Below are 15,018 nucleotides of genomic sequence, written 5' to 3' on the forward strand. Positions count from 1 at the left end.
AGTTTGATTTTGTCAAACTATAAATAAACAAAAACTTAAAGTGGTAGACTAAGTCCGTAATATTAAGACTCAAAATAAAGTATATTTGTTCCTGAATTAAGGGCTTTTCTAATTTTAGCTTTATTTTTCAAAGGTTGTGAAGATGAGAAAAGAAGTGAAGAGAATCAGAGTTTTGGTTATCCGAAAACTTGTCAGAAGTGTTAACAGACTGAAGTCAAAAAAGTTAGTAATTTAAAATAATGATCTTGTGACTAATAAAATGTCAAAATTTGGGGTTTTTTTTAATATTTATGAAATTTGGGGGTGGAATATAGAGTAATAATTAAATATCTTACTCATACAGCACTTTGCTTTATATGTAGAGATGATCTGAGTGAGGTAGAATGTGCTGTGTCAGCATGTCCTTGTATGGTTTGGACCATACTCTCTTAAGATGCGCAAGGAATTCTTCTGCTTTTAGTCTTTTTAGAATAAAATTCCCTTGGGGTTAGGCGTTTTATATTATTAGAAGTTATTTTAAGATGTTGATATAGTTTTAAAAACCTTGAATCAATTATGAAAATTTTCTATCACTTTTTTCCTTGAATTGCTAAGTAATTTGAAATCTTCAGTACCTTGTGTGTTAATCAGAACATTGTGTTCCATGTAATTTTTTGAAAAAAGATAATACTTTGTATTTTCAGCATTACTAGTGTTAGTGAAAAAGTATTTTATAGTCCTTATGATTTAAGAATGAATGCTTAGAAAGCTTTGTTCCTGATTAATTCTCTGTTCTTTCATAAATGTTTCAGAAGATAGCTCTTTATTTTTTCCTCTAATTTCAGAGAACAAATTTTAAATTGATAAAATTATATACAACCTTTAATTGTAGCTTATGACATTTAGATTACATTAAAGACAGTGTGCTATTGACTGATAGATAAAAAGTATTATTACTTTCCCATTAAGGAACTAGGAAAGGTAAACTATCAGTGGTAATAATTGTTAATACAATGCCAGGACAATGCTTATTTTTGTCAGTTTCTAACACTTAGGTTTGTTGATGAAATTAGAGTGTGTGTTGGGAAGAGGGAGGAATGGGCAGTGCACGGTGGTGCTTTTCTAAAAGAAATGAAGAGACTTTTCATTATGATATAAATCTAAAATTAATGCTTTGCCTGGCTACATATTGTAATGTTTTATTTTTTGCAGGGGTACTGAAGATGCACTGTTAAAAAACCAAAGACGCGCACAACGATTACTTGAAGAAATCCATGCAATGAAGGTAGGAAAGAGACTTATGTGAGTGTGTTTGTGTGTATCTTTCTGTGTTAATCCTCTTAGCCTGCATTTTGGGTGTGTGCTATTACTTATTTGATTATTCCTGAGAGTTGCCTAAGACTTATTTTGTATGAGTGTGTGTGATGAAGAATGTATCACATTTAGAAAATTGTAATATGTTTAAGCTTGCATTTTTCCATGTTTTTAACTGAAATTGTTAAAGTGCTAGACTAATTTGAGTCAAAATTCTGCCAAACTAAACTCATCTATGTTTAATAATGCCTCATGCCTAAAATTTTTATTTTTACTGTAACTTTAGGCATGAAGTCAGTTCAAGGATTAAAGTGTTCATGCTATTTGGGAATGTGGATGGTGCTATTGGTGGCTGACATCATGCTTTGCCCATTGCCAACTCAATAAATTTTTATGTGGTGGTGTCAGCATTTTATTCAGTTCTGTAGTAACTTGAAATAAAATTAGTGTTGGATCAACATGATCCATATTTTTGTTTTTTTCAGCCAGACTCTTCACTAGTGTAATTTTTAGGTCTTCTCACTGCTCTTACTTTGTGGAAACTTTCATTTACCAAATGACATACCATTAAATGTCTGGAAGACTGTTTTATTGTAGAACTTAAAAACAGCATTTGGTACCAGCAATTATCTTAATTGCAGGGCCTTTTTGCATGCATATTTGACTATTACATTTTGGTATAACTTTCAAGTTTTGAGTTACATAAAATAGCAAGAGAATTCTCTAACAATATTTTAATTGAGTTCAGTTATCGAAGCTTCTCATCCTTACTTCCTTTTAAAGGGATAGTAAAGTATTTACTAGGACAAAGTTATCTCAGTTAATCTGAATAAAAATAGATGTAGGAAATGACTCTTTGATAGGAGGTTTGTTTCTTGTGTTTGTTCCTCTTCCCCTAACCCCCAGGACTGCAAAATTCATAGAATCTATTTGATATATGTTTTGTTTCTCCAAGTTATTATATAATCCTTTTTTTATATTGTCTTTCAGAAAAAAAATGTTGTATTTGATTCCAAATGATCATTTATGTTTCTTTGGTTTGCAGATCATTTAGGCTTTCTCTTATACCTTTTATTCATAATATTCCTACTAGAAATAATATCTTTACAGATTTTTACTTTGAGAATGGCACTAATATAGGAAGTTGTGATTTCTCTCTCTTTCACTTTCTCTTAACCAAGGTCCTTACTAAATTACATTGCCTACCTCAACTTTTCCCTGTAATTTCTTCTGAATAGTCATTTTTGTAGTCCTAAATTATTCAGAGGCTTTGAGCTACTATATAATTGCCAATTTTGTTTTACCGTGGAAAGAATGCAACATACATATAAGCTTATATGCAGTATATGAAGATTTTGAGAACCAAAGATAATCTTTAGAATACTTCTCTTTTGTAACTCTTAATACTGAATTTGATTTAATTAGAAATAAAAGTTCTCCTATTTGATCTACATGTAAAGCTTGTTTTCTGTTATTCTTAAATTTCATTAGCAAAAGAAAATCAGACTCATTGATAAAGTTCATAGATTTACAAGATTACTATGTCACTAGCATGGTTTATTTTGTTTTCTATTTTTCCCTGTGATTATATATGACCACTATGGAATTGTTACCTCATAGAAAGCCAAAATTGATAACCTGTATAATTCTTGAACGCATAAAGTTTATAGTATGTATATTCCTTGAATTTGTGGCAGTGGTTGCAGTGGGCTGTGTTGGCTCTGTCTTCAGCTTCTTTTGTAGTGTCCTTTAAAAACTAGATTAAATGTAAATATTAAAAAACCAGAATAAAAAGAATACTAGAAAGACTATATGTTTGCTTTTTTTAGGTATCAAATTTCATTCCTTGTTTATGGTTCTTTTATAAAAGTGGTCTTCTTTTCTAAGAGAAACAAAAATGTATAGCATTTTTCTTAATTGTAAGGTCATTTTTAATTTGCTTAGGGAGTGTTTATCATATACTTGGGAGTATCAAAGAAATAGTAACAACAGTAAACTCACAGTCTCAATTATTTGGGAGAAAAACTTTTACTTACTGATTTTTCCAGAGGAATTTTTTTCCTTGGCTCATATACCACTACATTTTTGTAATCTTATTCATGACATACTGTCCTATACTTGCATTCTATGATAATAGGGTATTCTGTTGCCAGATGACTTCCTCATGAGGAAAACCTAAGATATTTTTAGAAATGTTAGTTTGTTTTTTCTGGCCACAGAAAAAAATATGGCCTGATCTTCATGATGCTATAAAATCATAGGTTCTACTTTTATAGACTATGATGTATTAATTCCAAGTCTTTGCTGCCTTTTCTAATAGGCTTCATATTTTTAACTTTGATACTACTTTAAGTACTGGCTTATAAAACAGTTCCTTTTTCTTTGAAAGTTAAAGTAGCTTATCAACATTTACAGATCCCTGTTATTTAGCTGGAGAAGCAGATGATTAAATTACACTGGAATTATTCAAAATGTACAAGAAATCCCTTCCTCAATAATAAAAGCAATAACTAGCTTTTACTGAGCATTTACTATGCTCCAGATACTATATTATGTGTTTTTGTATACTATCTTACAGGGTAGATATGATTTTTAAATCCCTGTCTTACAGAATAAGAAACTGAAGCTTAGAGAAATTAGGCACCTTGCCCAACATTAAATGATTGTTAAGTGGTTGAATGTAGAATTAACTGTAAAGCTAATGGTGTTAGCAACTTTACTCCTTCAGTAAACTGAAAACTTCCTAAAATATATTGATTCACTTCCTAGATATTAGCTGAGGTAATTTAGTAAACATGATAACTTGCCCTGTAGGGAAAAAGGCCCAAAGATAAGCAACATGTTTCCAGATCCTTTAATTTCTCACAACTAATGTACACAGTTACCTATATCATCTGCATTTTGGTTTTTTGTTTGTTTTTTACCTCTTCGTCTCTGAGACCATTACTACTTCTTATGCTGAATATTCTTAAGAGAATTTGTATACTCTGGGAGCCCTGCCTGCTGCCTCTTCTCTATTTTAAAACTCTCTCCTTTTGTTTTATTCTTTTCCTGTTTTTACACGGTCAAGTCTATATTAAAATCATCATTTGAACTTACATCAGCAGTTAGGATTACCTTGTCTCATGCTTCTTAATAGCCTATTACTAGGTAGTTTTCATATGTGGTGGTGGTAGAATAATATTGTAATCTGTAGAGACATTATGTAAAATCAAGTAAAATGATACATCATGAAAATAATATAATTATATCATTTGAACCTCACCACAACTCTGTAAAATAGGGAGAATCCTATTTCAAAGGACATGTTCAAAAGTATTGTAGGCTGCATGTACCCCTCGGGTTAGAGGTTTTTCATCATATATATTCATATATTATTTAGAATTTTGTGATATGTCTGATTATATATGCTTTTTTAAAATTTGAGGTTTTTTCCTGTAATTTCACATGCTGTAATTTCACATACTGTGATTGTGGTAAGTTTTTTCCTATGAATACTTAAAAAAAATTTCTCCATAGGATAAGATGCCTTATTATATCCCATAAATATACAGTACTGTGTTAATTAGCTGTGCCAAATTAACATTTAGTTCATTTCTTCTACTAAAGAAATAATACTAAAATTATTATTGATCTTAGACTATAATTATTTTTGACAGTTTATCTTTTATTTGTGAGCCAATACAAAGTATATTATCAAATCAGACTCACGTTAGAGGTCTTATCTAGAATGCACCTTTATTGATCATTTCAAGGATTTAAGCAATCAGAAGGCACAGATGAACCAAGGAGAAATCTAAGACTGTGTGATTCCACAAGTCCTTCCTTTCCGCATCATATATGTAATTTCTAGCCAAGAAGAGCCTCTAGGTGAGGAAGTCTAATTACTAACACATAGCAGGGAACATTAAGATTTTGAAACTTCTCCATTTGACACCTCAAAGTTGTATAGCTTTTCTAGTGTGCCATGCCTCATAAATCCATAGATTCTAGGTTTGTTTATTGTAAGCATCCATAACAAAGGATGTTCTACTAAGGATTCTTTGGATCTTACTCCTAAGAAAAATCGTTAGCCTATTTACCATGAGGACCATTTATCAGCATATTAACAGGTAGGATAAACGACATCACCTTCTTTTCCTTTAGTTTTTTCCTAGCAAAGGAAGTGAATAGATTCCAGGACAAGTACTCTAATTCTTTCCTTCCTGATTTATAATAATCTTTCTTTTAATTTTTTTTTTCATTTTGTGGTTTGTAAACTTTAATAATATCATATTTACACTTTCCCTCCAACTTTTTGAAAACTATTTCAAACCTATAGAAAAATTGGAATACTACAATGTCATAATAATAATACATTGTGTCAGGCCAGGCACCAGTGGCTCGTGCCTGTAATCCTAGCACTCTGCGAAGCCAAGACTAGAGTATCGCTCACTCAAGGTCAGGAGTTCAAAACCAGCCTGATCAAGAGCAAGACCCCGTCTCTACTAAAAATAGAAAGAAATTAATTGGCCAACTAAAAATACATAGAAAAAATTAGCTGGGCATGGTGGTACATGCCTGTATCCCAGCTCCTGGGGAGGCTGAGGCAGAAGGATCGCTTGAGCCCAGGAGTTTGAGGTTGCTATGAGCAAGGCTGACTCCGGGAGACTCACTCTAGCCTGGACAACAAAGTGAGACTCTTTCTCAAATAATAATAATAATAATGCATTGTATCATATCCATATTTGTCCCTTTACAGTCAATGCTGAATGTTAGTACTTGGTTTAAATGTTATCTGCCAGATTTCTCTATTATAAAGGTACCTTTTTTTGTTTGTAGTTATTGAGTATGATCTGTGAAATGATACCTTTTAAGACTGTGAATATTCTGTAGTCTTTTACCCATTGATTAGTGTTCTGTGGCTAAATCAATTAAAACTTTTTGTTTATATTTCTCTGCTGTGATAATTTATTTCTCTGTTAATATTTTCATTCCTTGAGAGGAGTTTTCTTTTTTTGAACATCATGGAGAATAATGATATAGCCATTTTTTCCTATAGAGAAGAAAGACATTCGTTTCCCTTGTTCTTCATATGCTGGGTAATTATTGTACCCTGGACATTATAAAGATTAAGTTGTAGAGATTCTGGATTTGGTTATTTTTCTTCAATATGTGGTTATTTTAGTAAATTTATTGGCTAGGCTTTAACTTTAAACTATGTTTCTTAAACAGTAGCTCCAGTCTCAGTTTAGATCTTTTTAGCAGAATGCTTTAAATCTGTTCCTTGTGTGAGCAGTTCAGATTGAGAGATTCCTTCTTTCCTTCCCTTCTGGGTTCCTCCTGCTCTCTCAGTGGATAAGGTATCATAGATTCACTTTTCCAGGTGTACCTTTGCCACTGCTCATGAACCATGCATGTTGTAGTTAGCCTTAGGCTAAACTCCGAAGAAATGATAATCTACTTGCTATGTATAGTTTTCCATCGTCTCAACTCCAAGTAAGCATGGAGTCTCCATCAGAGTCTATCTGCTTCCATTTATTCTCTAATACCTTCTGATTGGGCTTTTTTGTACTATGTCCAGGTTTCATGGTGGTTTGTAGAGTGGGGGGGAGGGGCAGCTATTCATGTTATTTCTTAGTCTGAGGACCCCAAAATGCTCTAAAAGTTTGACTTTAGGGAGATGAGCAAGAATAAAGAGACTGAAAAGTGTAGCCATTGAAGGAGAAAATGAACCAAGAGTATATTGTATCCAGGAAACCATGTGAAGAAACTATTTCAAGGAGGTAATAACGAACTAGGTTGTGTAGTTTTTAAGATTAGCAATATTATTTTCAAAGTATAAACTCATTTATTAGATCATTTATTGATGAGTTTGTCAAATTGTAGCTCCCCTATGGTCTCTAGACTATTATGCAGAATTGTGCTTATATAACCAAAATGGTTTTTGTTCTTGCAAATTGAGTTAAGCAATTCAATCTTGTCTTCCCTTCCCCTCCCCCATCTTGTTTCTCATCTGTAAAAAGATATTTAACTAAATCTTTAAAGTCTGAAATTGTTTTCAGAGCCATATTTTCTTTCTTTAGTTCTGAAACCTAGAAACTGCAAATAGTGGTCCAAGTATGGAAGAGATATAATAATGTTTCTTTCTTGTTTACTTCTTGTGGGTGTGTGAACATACCCACATTGTGACCTGTTATGGCTTTAGGATTTGCAAAAATCAGTACTATGACCTCTAAATCTCTTTCATAATTCTCTACTTTTTACTTAGATTTATTTTTCTCTGATACATTATAGAAACCAGATAATAAATAATTTGTTGAAACCTATAGGTAACATTAAAGATTCCCAATAAATACTTTCAACTCAGGATAGTATTTTTACCAAGAGATTAACAAATAATCCCACTTCTCCAAAAAATGATTAAGCAGTGCAGTTTCCATGAGAGTAGCTCTATCTGCATGAGTATTTAATTTTTTTCCCCTTTTTTCTCCTTGCCCTATCATATTTTCTCTTACTTTCTTTTTCTCCTTTTGTTTGCTTTTCTTTTACTTTAGTTACTGGTAATATCTTATCTGGTAGACACTTGATTAAATAGATAACTTATATCATGGATAATTTGGAAAACTGAACTCTGTTTAATGGTTGTGTTAAAGCGAATCAGAAAAATACCTATTGTTGGAGAGGATGTGGGTATGTGATGTACCCACATTTATTGTTGGTGGGCATTAAAAGTAACACAACCTTTTGAGGCAGCCATTTGGCAACATATATTAAAATTATTTACTGAGCATTTCCACTTTTAAAATATACTATAAAATACTTCTTAGTTCAGGTTATTTCTTGCATGGACTTTGTCTTAGTACATTTAGTGTTACTGTAACAGAATGCCTAAAACTGGGTAATTTATAAAGGAAAGAAGTTTCTTTGGCTCAGGATACTAGAGACTGTGTCCCAGAAACATGGTGCCAGCATCTGGCCAGCTTCTAGTGAGGGCCTTATGCTGCTTTACAGTGTGGTGGAGAAGTGGAAGGGAGCAGGTGGGTACAAAGAGGGACCAGACACAGGAGCAGCCTCACTTTATGACAACCCACTTTTGTGTTAACTAATTACTCTTCCCACTAGAGTGAGAACTCCCGAGAGACTGCGTTCATTCCTTCGTGAGGAAGGATCCCTCATGATCTAGATGTCTCTTATAGGTCCCACCACCTCTTAGTACCGCTACACTGGAGACCAACCCTCAACTTGAGTTTTTTTGGGGACAAACCATATTCAGATCATAACAGACTTCCTGCCTCTGGTTTTACCTCCTTCAAATCACATCCTGCACTGTAACCCCAGTGACCTTTCTAAATTACAGGCCTAATTAGGATTCTTTCTTTGCTATGTGAAATATGAGACCCTTTGTGATCTATACTCTAGCTACTTTTCTGTTGCTCTTATGTTTTCTACCTACCCTGGACTTTTTGTGCCAGCTAGACTGATTTCAAACATACAAATCGATTTCATGCCTTTTTGCCTATGATGAAGCTTTTTAAACATAGGACATCTCTCCCCTGCAAAGACTTATTGTTCTTTAACACCTAATTTTTATGTTACTATTTAAGAACTCTAGAAAACTTCCCCTTGCACCATTATTCTTACCCAAGAAGAATCGCTTAACACCACCTACTTTATATATATAGCACCTTTTACCTTGTGTACATTTCTGCCCTTATATTGTGTAACAGTCTAATGCCACTCCTACTACTTAGAATTTGTCTCAAGTAAATGGTTTGTTTTACTCAATGCATTGTCCCCAACATCTAGTAATGTGTCTGGTACATAGTGGATGCTATCAGGCTAGCTGACTGAATGCCTTTGAATGTACTTTTCTTTACATATGTTGTCATGTTTCCGGTATTGTGGTTGTGCTAAGTCTCTAAAGATAAGTAGAATACTACTGAACTGTTACTAAGAAGATTCTGTAACCAAAGGCTTTTTTGTTGTTGTTGTTTTTAATGTTAAGTATCAGAAACAGAAGAATAAAAAGGCTCTTCATTTTACAGAGTTACCTTAGCCAGTGCCCTAAGGCCATATAACTTCAAATTTAATTTTTAAGAAGCAGAACTTTTCTTGCTTCTTAAAGTGGAGCAAGATGCCCTGATTTAATAGCCTTCTGTACTCAATATGTGACCTTTGAAATGATAAACAAGAAATCATGGTGGTATTTTAAAAGATCAGTATATACTGCTCTCCTCGTATTCATACAACAGCATTTAGAAACACATCATCACATTGAAATCCCAGTTTGCTTTCTGGCATGTGGTTTCTAACAGCTTTAAGTCAGTATTTTCAGTAGGTCATATTCCTGAAACCCTTAACACTGTTGCATTTTTAGTATTTAGGAGTCATGATTTTCATTGTAGGTCATACTGATATAAAGATTTTATATCAAGTCTGTGATGGCCTTATAATATTCTTGTCTTCTAAATAAGAGAAGATGTGGAAAATAAAAGTGGTATCTGTCCTCTGTTTTTGAACCTGCTTGCTTCTATTTGAAAGCAAAGAACAAGTTGCTGGCTTTTGTTGGCAAAAGTGATGAAAATGCTATTACCATTTACTGAGTCATAATATACAGCTAATTTTTTAATAAATAACTGATTCTGAAATTCTTCATCTGAATAAGCCTACTTCAAAGGCTACTGAGTGTGTAAGCAAGATTTAGGAATAGGAAGTAAGAAAGAAGTGTCACATGAACTATTTTTTAAAAATGTTTATTTATTTTTGTTTTGTTTTGATTTCATTTTTTAAGTTTTGTAATTCTGGAAATTTGAACTTAAACCTTGGCAGAACATTTCCTAATAACTGAAAGTATCCAAAGTACTTTTAAACTATTAATTCAAAAATTTTGGACAACCAGTACAACGATCATAATTCCAGTCTGAAATAATGTGGTGCTTGAGAAAAAGAGGTAAATATTACAACATGTTTTGTTGGAAACACAATGGGAGACAAAGGACCCTAGAGAAAAGCAGCAATAAGATCAGTAAATAACTAGACTTACAAAATGGGATTTTCTTTTCAACTAGATGTCACCTCAATTTGGGGTTAAATGGAGATTTTCAAGCATTTATACTCATTAACTTGAACATATCTTATGTTATTAGATTTCTATTTTAATTGAAACCATGTGTTTTTGTTTTTTCTATATGTTAGAACTAATATTAGTGTCTTGGCTTCTCTAATAATTAATATTTTGTGATAACAAGGAAAACTGAATAATGTTCTATTTTTTTCTTTAACATGAAGAATTTTATTCCATTTTCTACTTGACACTAAATTATGTAAGTTATGTAGTCTTCTAAGAACTATAAATAATTCCATTGGGAATGCTTCTTAGCAGTTTACAGTGAACCTGTGCAGTTCACTTTTATTCTCCCTTTTTCCTCTATGAGGCCTAACCAAATCCTTTACAAGATATATCAATTTTACATATGAGTAGAATAGGGAGAGAAATGCTCACTTTTTTAATTCCTGATTTCTGTTGAAACTCAGTATGTTGAAATAGAAATTAACAGGTTTTGGTGGGACTTAATTAATAACAGTTGTTCCGCCTGTCACAAGATAACATCCCAGTTTATTAATGATTGTATATCTTGTTATTACTTATAAAATCTATAACCATAAAAGAAAAAGAAAAAATACAAATGAAAAAGATTAGGAATTTCCAAAACAGCTATTATAAATTCCATGTTATATACTCAGACTAGTTAAGTACACTTTAATTTACAACCTGCTACATATATAGATGAATAGATTTCTATTCTTCCTGTTGAACAATGTACTGTTCTTTTGGAAACAAGCATATGAGTCTTCCTATAGTATCTACTATATGAATGTTAAAATCTGAATTGTAACGTGGACAAGGGATCAATTAATTTAATTTAATTCCTTATATGATTTAGGAAGGCTTCACAGAGTAGGGGACATTGAGTTGCAACTTGAAGAATAAATATGATTCTGCATGGAGGCAGGCATTCTAGATAAATAGAGCACAGTAAAAAAAAAAGTATACAAGTCTGTAAATACATGGCTCGATTTGGAAGGGCTGCTCAGTACTCTGTATATCTCTTATAGTACGTAGCATGTTGAACTGTAATTATTTCTTTTCCTATCTCTTTCTTTGAGAATGGGATGTGGTCTTTCTGTCTTGGTGCTTAGTGCATTAATTGTAGTGTAAACACTCAGCATGCACTTCTTCAGTGAATTAATGTCATAATTGGAACATGGAATGAATAGATAAATAAAAGATTAAAAGATAGTGGTAAATAGTAAGGGAGGTTACATTTTAAAGCCTTTTAGAAAATGTGAACATATCAAATGTATTTTGAGTAATATGTATTTTCTAGAAAGATAAAGCTGAAAGCAGACTAGGGTATTGATTAGAAGGAAAAAGATTGGAGGCAGATAACTAGAGCGGGCAATGGCTTACTGACTTAATTCCTTTTATATATTAAGCAGAAATTTATTAAGCCCATCTTTTTGGACGGTGGTGTACCATGTAATTCATTGTTCTTGTTCTGCCAAATCGCACAGTCTAGGTTGAACATCCCTTATCTGAGATGCTTGGGACCAGAAGTATTTTGGATTTCACATTTTTTCAGATGTTATCATATTATATAATGCTTACCAACTAAGCATCACAAATCCAAAAATTCAGAATTCAAAATGGTTCAATGAGCATTTTCTGTAAGTGTCATGTTGGCACTCAAAAAGTTTTGGATTTTTGAGCAAAATCACAGAAGGAGCTGGTATGCACAATTGTAAAAACAAGATTAAGTTATAACAGATGCCTTGAAAATTTTAAAAGAACAAAAGTTTACTTCTACCTAGTAATCAGTGAAGGCTTCTTGGAAAAAGTGACAATTTAATCACAAATATTAATCTTACTCATTGTGATTCCCTCGATGTTCTTTAATTGAATTCCAATTAAATAGCAAGGATACTGTTTTATGCAACAGACTTTACATCTTAGACTTATATATTATTTATAGCACTAGGCAGCTCAACTTTGTATATAAGAGCATGGCTTGTAAACAGAGTAATAATTTTACTTACTAATTATTGTGCTAGGCTCTTTGCTAGAGCCTACATATATTATCTCTAATCCCCTTTTTACTGGTGTGGAAACTGGTAGTTTAAGGGTTAATTGCTTTGCCCAAAGTCACACTATTAGAGCATTGGCAAAGCTAGGATTTAGTCCAAATCTGTCTAATTTCATAGCCCATGTTTTTAACAATCTACTAACCTTTCTTACTTATATTAATTATTAAATATAAAATTTTATCAGGAATAGTTAGGTATTATAAAATATTGATGTGCTTTTGCATTATAAGTACCACTTTAATTCAAAAGTGAAAATAATAATGAAATATATCATTAACTGTTGTAAAAAATAAGGTATGTTTATAATTTGGTATAATTGGAATAGTTGGGCCTTTCTAAAGATAGTACATGGTTATGCATAAAGGATTTTGTATGTGTATTAAACATTTAGAAATAATATCTGGAAGCTAAATATCAAAATAATCAATTGTGTTGGGACCAAGAATTAGTAGCAGTGGTTAGGTTTCAAATAATATCATTTCTTTCCAAATTTGGCACTATGTTTTAAATAAATTTGATGTAGGCTTGTTGGACTATTAATACATGGGTATATAATTAAGAAGGAACTATGGATTTTATTAATCATATGAGCCCTTAGAAAAGATTACTGGTAACTGAAAGATTCTAAAGAAACTACTTTGAATTAGAATTTGTAATAACAAATAGCTTGAGTTCCTACAGGTTTTGAAAGACTATGTCTTATTCTTTTACTTAAAGACCACTTTCTTTTAACATTTCCTTGTATCCTTTTTAGTACATCCCTGTATCTCTTTTAATATATCCCTGCATCTTAGCTATGATTCCAAACTTATAGGGAAAGATTTCCTCAGTCCTAATGCAATTTCCCTAAAGCTTTTTAATGAATTTCCTGAGTGATTCACTATTGAGGGAAAAATGGGTTATGGGCTTTGGTAATTGTTTATTAAGTTTACAATTTTGTTTATTTGTTTTTTCTTTAACTTTTTGTCATTGAGCAAGGAAAGCTAAACTTGCAAAAGGATGTAGATAAAAACTTCTAAGAACAAATATGCTAATATAAGTAGTTCATATCAAGCCGTAATTTTGCACTCTTTATTTTATATGTACCATAATAACAAATAAGACATATTTCTCATCCCCATTATTTTTATTATTAACATGCTATCCTGAAAAGACATATTAAAAAAGTAGTTTTAAATAACATATTTACTCCTTTTAACTTTTCTACAAAATTAGGCCTTTTTAAAACTCATGTATGAATTCTACTTTAAAACAATGAACTTTTCTCCCCAAGGCTAGCCATTTTATAAGAAGGGAATCTCCAGAATGAAAAAGTCTGTCTACTCTGACTCATTCCTTAGAATGCAAAAGTGTTCTGCATAGAATCTTCTGACTGACGTAATTGCTGAATCTCATTTTCTCTGCCTACCTCTTTGAACCTGACAGAAGCAAGTAATTTTATATGCCAAGAACAATTTAGATGTTTTTATGTGGCATAAAAAATGCAATCATGTTTAATTATTTGAGTTAAGTAAGCTACTTTGCCCTATTTTCTAAAAGATATTTCTACTGTGAGAAATAGGACTATATAGTATAAAGGTTTTGGAGCTTCATTTGACTAAATTATTTGCTAAATGTCTATGCTTAATTAATATCCATTTTTAAATGAAATGCAAATGTTTGGACTTGAATTATGTTTGTTTTTTTAGCTTTTGCACACTGAAATAATTATTTTCACATATTAATGAAATAATTTATAGTTGAAAAATGCATTCAGTTTAGATTTCAGAATATGAAAATCCAACTTTTGACATGAAATTCAACTTGGAACTAAAGTGAGACAGTACTATTTGTAGACATTCAGTAATTCTTTAACTGGCTGCCAGCAAAAACCTGACACTAGTAAAATTTCTTAGTAGTAAACTTTCTTCATTATATCACTCTCCTGTTCAGGAACCTCAATTAGCTTCCTATTATCTGCCAGATGAAGTCTAATTCTTCATGAATATTAAAAGCTTTTTTCATCAGTTGGCACCCCTTCCTGAGCAGCTATATCTCACATTCTTATTTCTGTCCACAGACTATAGTCAACATTATATCCCATACATATACTTTGTACATTCTTGTTTCTTAAATTTCTGTAGTTTTATCTGATAACAGGGCAGCATTTTCCACCACCTCACACATATTCTTACAAAACCAGAGTAAATCATTGTCACAGCCACAGCCTTTACTGACAGTGGTTTCGTTGAGGAAAATGGGAATATGTGTATGAGGATTCATGCCTGGGGGCATATATCATAATGGATGGGAGTTTTGTGCAATTGGAGTAAGCTCCCCCAGTAATTTAGTTATCTTTTTTGTGTTCACACCATTGAAGACTACCACACTAAACAGAAATTACTCTGCTTACTTCATCTTGATATAGTACTTAATCAGTTTTTAACAGTCTGTTATTATTAATACATTTTTGTGTGACTATATCAGTTTATTTGCATATTATTTCGAACATTAAACTCTGTTTTGATTGCCTTTTACACAATTCCTGGTGTTCTGCACATAAAAGGCTCTCAGTAACATGTTTGAAATATTAATGTGCATGTCTTTATAGAGGTTTTT

At 32.1% G+C, this 15,018-nt stretch overlaps 1 protein-coding gene across 1 annotated transcript in view; it reads left to right on the plus strand.

Annotated features, from left to right (window-relative positions):
* The window catches only part of SRFBP1 (serum response factor binding protein 1), a 54,125-nt gene that overhangs the window by 11,729 nt on the left and 27,378 nt on the right, over nucleotides 1-15,018 (plus strand). The window contains exons 2-3 of the mRNA XM_012788574.3: nucleotides 134-222; nucleotides 1,192-1,264. Of these exons, the coding sequence (XP_012644028.2) occupies nucleotides 134-222; nucleotides 1,192-1,264 (162 nt within the window). The remainder of the gene's footprint in view (nucleotides 1-133; nucleotides 223-1,191; nucleotides 1,265-15,018) is intronic.

The sequence above is a fragment of the Microcebus murinus genome, chromosome 11, assembly GCF_040939455.1.
Source record: "Microcebus murinus isolate Inina chromosome 11, M.murinus_Inina_mat1.0, whole genome shotgun sequence".
In the NCBI taxonomy this organism is placed as follows: domain Eukaryota; kingdom Metazoa; phylum Chordata; class Mammalia; order Primates; family Cheirogaleidae; genus Microcebus; species Microcebus murinus.